The following is a 7,678-nucleotide window of genomic DNA, read 5'->3' as shown; positions in this document are numbered from 1 at the left end:
AGTTGTCCCCACCACTCTCCAAAAATTTCCTGGGTTGCCTATGCACTGCTGTATTGCCCTCCCAGCAGGATGTCAGGGTGATTGAAGTCCCCCATGAGAACCAGGGCCTGATTGGGAAACTTTTGCTAGCTGTTTGAAGAAAGCTTCATTCACCTTGTCCTTCTGGTCTGGTAGTCTATAACAGACATCAACCGCATCACCCTTGTTGCTCTCCCATCTGACCCTAACTTACTTGCAACAGGCCTGCCTCCAGTTTCATACTGGAGCTCTCAGCAATAATAGTTCTTTACCATAAAAGAGGAATTGCTTCTCCTCTTCCTCCCTGCCTGTCCTTTCTGAAGTTTTTACCCATCCATGACAGTGCTCCAGCCATGGGAGTTATCCCACCAGGCCTGTTGTTTCAATCACGTCATAGTTCCATGACTGCATGAGGACTTCCAGATCACTGTTTGTTTCCCAGGTTTCACTGAGTGCCCGAGCGTCCCTTTCCCACACCCCATCGTTTATGCCTCTCTCCGGCTTGTGCTACTTCCAAGGTCACGCACTCAGGGCTTTGATCTCTATCCCCAGCAAACCTAGAATAGAGTTCCTAGAGAATAGCCCTTCTCACGTGGTTGCCAAAAGCCCACCGCTGCAATGTAAGCTACATATTAATGACAGGTTGCAACTAGGAGTGTTCTTTTTTATGTTGCTGTACAACCGGTGTTAAGAGGTCATTTTCCACCTAGAAACATAACCTTTTGGAAGAAGATGGAATGAAGCTCAACAAAGATGATGGTTTGGGTATTTTACAGGACTCTATCACCAATTTTGCTCCAACAAGATTCCTGCATTCTTAAAACCAAGTATTCTTGAATCATAGAGTACCCAATAAACAGAAGCTTATTTATATTTCAAACTGCTGACAGTAACTTTGAATGTAAAAGGTGAGCACACGAGTGGACATGCACAGAGAGACCAAACATAACTGCAGCTAGATTTAAGTATAAGTGTATCATGGAAACAGCTTAATGTAGCTAACGTGCATCCAAAAGCACTTCAGCATTCTTCGTGTTTAGTTAACACCTCATCTATTCCAACAATTAAAAACACATTTTCACAGAAGCAAGAGGGAAAAAAAGGGAACACAAATAGCCAATGTAAAGCTTGACCTTTTGTTTTCTATTTTTATTGTTTAATTAATTTTAAGCAGTCTGTGACAGAGTAAAAAAATATTTTTGAAGTCTTGACAGTTTAATTACAATATTAATTTCCAATTCCTCAAAGCCATCTTAGAATAAAGTCCCGTCCCCCCCATACTCCTTCCAAGCAAGAATATTAAGCTTGATAGAGGATTTTTTTTTATGGTTTGCATAAGTAGTCTGAAAACTATCAGACTAACAAGATGACCTCTCTTGTAAGGCTGTATAGGAAACTTTCACCTTTTTTGATATCAAGAAGTCCTACCTGTAAGTGACCATTCAATTCAAGCTAGAATAGTCAAATAGTTAACACTGAAATTACTGCTGTCAACATTAAATTTCAGAGTGTTAAGTTTTGTTTTGCCGGCACGTAAAGACATATTGCCCAGTTATTACCTGCCTACAGATCCAAGAAAACAATGCTATTTGTTTACACTCGCTACAAAGATCAGTGTGCATTTTTAAATTTCTTTGGAAAAAACAAAAAGAAAGCATTTAAGATGCTATGGGATGGACCGGGAAATATGAGTCTTCACACAGTTCTAAACAGCCATACTACAACTCTTTAAAAAAAAGTATTACAATAAACTATTTAAAGTGGGGAAGTACAGGATTAATCAAAGTAGCACTGCAGCTATAGTTACTATTTTCAAATGTAAGCAGTGCTTTCTCATTTCATGACTTATAACCAAAGCAACACTTACATTTTCCATTGTGTACCTGTATTTTAATTATTCAAGTCAGCATACGTGTTTAGACTGTTGCTTTAATGACCTGTATTTAGATCAGGACCAAGAGGCTGTGCTTTCTATGATCAGTTTTCAAGTGCCAGATGTATAGTTGAAAGACCAGAACTTCAACTGATTCTTTAGCCAAACTGCTCTATACATTTCTTTGAGCTGGATCAGAGTTAATTCAGAGGAAGATCTGTCATTTCAATGAGATCTTTAAATTTAAAAAGTTTAGGCAATTATTTTAGTTACATCAGTGTAAGACTTCACTAAAGTCAGAGTGATTTGTGCACCTTTAATGTGTAGACATTACAAGCATATTTCCAGTTGCTTTAATTTCAAAGTCTGAGAAAAATCAGTTCCATCATTCTGGTATAAGTATGGAAACAAACCCTTGGAATCAGGAAAAAAAAAGCTTTTCAGAGTTGGTCAATTAGATTCAATATATATTGGCTAAAATATGAAGCCTGATAAGGACCTATGGGTGCATCTTTCAGCCATCTAGTAACACATCTTTTCATGTGGCAAAAATGAGGATTGAAGAGACATGTATATGATCACTGTTAGACAGTAAGGAACATTAAACTAGGCATCTGCCATTATCATGGGGTACTGCATATAATCAAATTGGAGTAAGTTGTCAGTCAGCCTACAATATTTTCTTAATGATGCTACAAGCAATTAATTATTTCATCCCAAATGCTTTTTTATCCCTTACGAAAAAAGTTATATTGAATACAGCATACTCCTGACTTGCCCAATTGAAAAGTGCATATGGTACAAGATAAAATATTTTACTACTGACCAGGAAACAGTTATACATGATAAAAAAGGGGATTCTATATCACTGTTCAAAACTTGCAGTTCAATGCATTAGGAGCTAAAGGTGCTCACCAATTTTAATTCTGCCTGTTGGAAATCTTAAATAGATAACTATACTATTTTCTGTTGACTGCTTCATTTGCTACAAAAATATGTGAACAAGATGGGAGAAGTGGTTTGACAATGAAGCTGTCTCAAAGCCTTCATAAATGAATGAAAAAGGACATCCTGCAGATCAAAATTTGTATTATATATATATGTATCTATACACACACACATACATACACATATATATTTTTTATAAAAGCCTATGTCCGTTTGTCACACTTTATTCTCACTCTAATTGGCTGACGGAAACAGTCAGTGCGCTCCAAGTGTAGGGGAGCGCTGCCATGATCCCAAAGCCGTGCCAAGGGTCAGACAGAGGGTGGGGGGCCAGCAGCGTTGGCCTTGGCTCCCCCATCCCTCTCCCTGCAAGAGGCAGAAGAGTGGCGGCATGGGGCGTTAAGTGGCAGCACTCTATCCCAGCCCCCTTCCCACCCATTCTTGACGGGCAATTGGCTGATTGAGATATATATATATTTGAAGAGTTTCAGAATTAATATGCAGAAGGAGGCAGGAGTAAGAGTTCTGAATACAACTTCAAACTCAGCAACTAAATATTTCAACATTGCATTTCACATGAAATAAAAAATTTACTTTAAGTTGCATGCGTCTTATACAAATGCATAGCTTACAAAAATCAGATCTTGTGTACTTGCTATCAATTTACTGTAAAGGAAGAATTATTTAATGAATGACAAAACAGGATAAGCAATTTATCATAGTTTGCTTTTATTGAAACATTTTCTGCAAATGTGGATTACAACCTTGCTTAAGGTTGCCCCACCAATGTCAGCCATGATAAATCAATGATTTCTGAAATCCAAATCCTAGTGGCAAGGGGTTAGGTAATGGTCGATTGCTGCAGCTAGAGCGTGTCAGATTACAACAGTGTAACAGCATCATTCGAAAAAGCAATATGGTTCAAGAGGCTCTTTGGTGCCAAAAAATTAAACTGTCAGTGATGCACTTATGAATTCTATTGCTTTCTTCTCAATCAAAGCATTAATTCTTCTTCACAGTGCTACAGAATTACAAGCCTCAAGACACGGGAAACTCTTGTAGCTTGAATAGTCTGCAAAGAAATATCACTGTTAAAGAAAAGATGTATAAAAACAGTTGGAAGCAACCTAACTTAACGGAGAGATAAGGATATCATGCGTCTCATCCTCCTACAACACAGGTCAGCTAGAGCCCATTTTCACAGTGGACATATTGCTCTTCTCATTTCAACCAGACAGTTCTGCATATTTAAATCTTGAAGAATCACTGGCTTAGCTTTATGCCCACTTTTCATTGAGTATTTGTGGCAATACACCCACAGCATCTAAATATTCAGTAAACTCATGAAAGAGCTGTGCTCAAAAGTCACAGCATACAGCCAGAACACATCAATAGTTTTACTACTTAAGTTATTTCCACACCTAGAAATAAGTAGAAACCCCACACTTCACATGATAGTGAAAGATATAAACCCTAAAATAATTTGCAAATTCATGTCTCTGATGACCCATGAAAGGTTAAGTTTCCTTTTACCAGGTAAGCATTATAAAAATTCAGACTTGTTTGTGAAAATTTCCAAACTACAATGTATAGCCGATCCTCGCTTAAAAGATATACATATATACACAAAATTTATAGAAATGCAAGATTCTTATAGACGAGATTTCTAGCTTCAGCAGAACAATAGTAAGTACACTGTAAAGAAGAAGCAAAGAGAAATAAAGGGCCAAGTTCTGCCAACACAAGCACTTGTGGTTTCACACTGACTTCAGTCATTATTGCATGCCTAAGGTGCCCATCACAGTTGCATGTATGTTCCTGCAGGTATAATTTAGCCCACTGATAAGATGTTCTTTCAAAACTTCTCCCCTTCAACCTGACCTAAGAAGTAAGGTGCTATAAGCAGAGGGAAAAAAAAGCCCAAAGGAATCACCTGATTTTCTAAAGCATTTAGATGTGTAATCAGTTATAAAACTTGGCTAGATTTGTAGTGTTAAACTGCAACCTTCCATTTCAAAGTCCTATTATACCTTGAAAAACACACAGAATGTACTAAAATGCAGAAATTCTCAAACACTTTCAAAACTGTAATCCAAAATTGTGAGCAACATTCCATTTTTTATGCAAGTTTACTTCACTGGACTATTGTAGCATGTCCTACACTTTTATATCACAGTGCCTGTCTCAGAGTATTCAGGTATACTGCTGAAACATGTGCACCCCCTAGCTGTCACAGGTAAGAGACAGTACTTGTTTCTAACTTACATTCATTTTCAACTTCAAATTTATTGAGGCAGTTTATATCAATGTATCCATAAAATAATTCAGAAATAACCCAAGTATACCATTTAAACATCTTCATGATTTATCCATTTACACACTCAGTACACAAACAACCCAGCCTCTGTACAGGTTCGTCACATGCAAACCACCCATGAAGACAAAAACTTTAATTAAAAATAAGTCACAACTCAGTGTACTGTTTCAACTGCATCTCCATTTACCAAATGGCACATTGAATATCTTCTAAAATAAGATGTTTTAACAATCTTGTTAAAAAATTCTTGGGCAAAATATTTCTAGACTTAAAAAACATCAAGATTTTTCAAAACACTCAAGATACTATACAACTTATATTAACCTTGAAATCGGTTTACAAGGTTGTTAACCAAGGTATTTACATACCAAATAATGAAAAGCAAAAAATTCAGATTTCTAGTGACAAAAGGTGATGCATTAAGGATTTATGAAATTAAAATTAAGGCTCTTTGTATAGTAATTTATGTAACTTTACATAATAGCCAACTTTGGAAATGTCAGTCTTGCACATTCTTGTCAATCTACTGCATAAAGCAGTAGAGTATATTAAGTATTACTCTGAATAATTACATTGCTACTTCTATGTTTAAGCATGCTTTTGAAACATTGTAATTATGAAATATTTACAATGTGTAGCCTTCAAACTTTATGTAAAAGCTCAAGTATGTCTGCCTGACTTAATACAAACATCATACTTGCAAAAACATTTTGCTTCTCAAAATTAAATGCAAAATGACTTAGTTTTAATAAGTAAACCAGATTCGAAATGTTTTAGTATGTGCCTGAATGTGGACAGCAAAAGTTCACTCATAATTCAGACAGTACTGTTTTTCACCCCTTACTGAACTAAATTTCTGTTTCTCTAAAGTATATAGAAAATTAAATATTTTTAAAAAATAACTTCATGGCTACATATGATTTCTGAGTGATGTCTTCATATTAGTTGAAAAAGCAATACTGTCTTACCGGGTGTGATGGTTGGTCCACAGTTAATTTCAGGATGTATGTTCAACTAAAAACCACTTACTGTATTTCAAATGTCATTTCTCTTAAAAAGCACAGTGATGTAAAACACTGAAGACAGAACAAAAAAATGGAATGGTAATCTAAAGATCAAATGCATTAGCCATTTGTTCTACTATATCAAAATTTGTAGTCAGAATTGTCTTTATTGACTTTATTTTAGTTTTTGTACACAAAGAAAAAACATGTTCATATCCATCATGAACAAAAACTTAAAAAGGCAGAACTAGAAGACATTTGTGTCCTTCACCAAAGCAAAGCTGTGCTAAAGGTTCCAAACATTTCCATTTTTTAAAATAAATATTTTCTTTTTCCGGTGTCTACATTCCAGTCCTCAGAGTGTCACTGGAAACTGAAGCCTATCATGAAATACACACTTTTAAACAGAGTTCCAGCTCACTGTGTTTGGTAGCTTGCCATACCATATCCAGCTTGGTTAGGTATTACAGGAGCACCTTGTCCCTGGGCAGGCTGAGCACCAAATCCACCCATCCAGGCAGCAGATGTAGATTGGCTTGAGAAAAGACAAAATGAAAAGTCAACTTTATAAATAAAAAGATACAAAATCTGATATTGCTTCTGTTACATTTTAACTCCTGCTGAGTACAAGAAAAATCCCTAATGTCTTCATATAAGAGAGCATACAGAGGGTAGCAAGTTTTGAAGTCCTAAACTGTGCCTGGCTCTTACTCCCAAGTTGTTGGCTTTTGTTTATGGAACAGCATTCATTTGTCCTCCTAGAAACTAGGAGTGTTGGTGTTCACGCAGTTTCTTTTGAAGGAACTTGAGGAAGATCTTTCCTGTGCATGTAAATACGTTAGGAATCAGTGCCTGTAACATTTCTCCTGCACTGCTCCTCCTGGGAGAAAACGCTTCTCCTGCCGTCCCCCGACAAAGATGACCCCGGTGTGGGGAGGGAAGAATGGAGGATTAGAGAAGATGCTCTACTCATCCTGGTTGCTGGGAGGAAAGGGACAACAGGTAATGGTTTCCCCTCACATTCCCCAGACCAGGCTAAACCCAGTGTGGTAGCAGTGGTGAGGGGGACAGCTGCTGCTTCACCCTTCTCGGGGATGAGGGTCACCCTTGTCTGGGAATGTGCAGGGAGCAGGGGCAGCAGCAGCTGCAGGCTGGAACACCGGCACACTGCCCCTCTCACTAAGACTTCCAGTGCTGCAAATTACTGGGAAATTTGCACTGCCAGGAAAGAACGCCTGCACAGGCCACTATTCTCCACAGGTAGAAAAAGGCATGATTTGAATACATGAATACAGTTAGTGCTTAGTCCGTCTTAATTATACCCATTACTAGAGCTGTGAGAAGCTTCAGTCGCCGATTCGATTCAGAGGAGATTCGGACCAATTCAGCGGCCAAATCTAATCAAGAGACCCATTAAAAGGTCCGAGTTGAATCAAACGCTTCTGAATTGATTCAAAAGAAATTTGGATCGGCTGGGGAGAGGCAGGCACAGCTGAGAAGCCACAGGTTCTCCCACGG

The 7,678-nt window shown here is 37.7% G+C and overlaps 1 protein-coding gene across 4 annotated transcripts in view; it reads right to left on the bottom strand.

The window, feature by feature from the left end:
* Positions 1 to 3,548: 3,548 nt before the first annotated feature.
* The window catches only part of TIAL1 (TIA1 cytotoxic granule associated RNA binding protein like 1), an 18,694-nt gene continuing 14,564 nt past the window's right edge, over positions 3,549 to 7,678 (bottom strand). For 2 of the 4 annotated variants that reach the window (XM_006020539.2, XM_025200186.1), the window contains exons 11-12: positions 6,582 to 6,695; positions 3,549 to 3,911 (exon numbers count right to left, since the gene is read on the bottom strand). In XM_006020539.2, coding sequence (XP_006020601.1) covers positions 3,878 to 3,911; positions 6,582 to 6,695 — 148 coding nt within the window. In that variant the 3' untranslated portion in view covers positions 3,549 to 3,877. Of the gene's footprint in view, positions 3,912 to 6,325; positions 6,696 to 7,678 lie in introns of those variants that run through there. The other 2 variants (XM_025200185.1, XM_025200188.1) reach the window with 2 other exon arrangements.

This window comes from Alligator sinensis, unplaced genomic scaffold (genome assembly GCF_000455745.1).
Source record: "Alligator sinensis unplaced genomic scaffold, ASM45574v1 scaffold527_1, whole genome shotgun sequence".
In the NCBI taxonomy this organism is placed as follows: domain Eukaryota; kingdom Metazoa; phylum Chordata; order Crocodylia; family Alligatoridae; genus Alligator; species Alligator sinensis.
The sequence above is the reverse complement of the archived record's forward strand: the minus strand, read 5'-3'. Positions and strand labels throughout refer to the sequence as shown.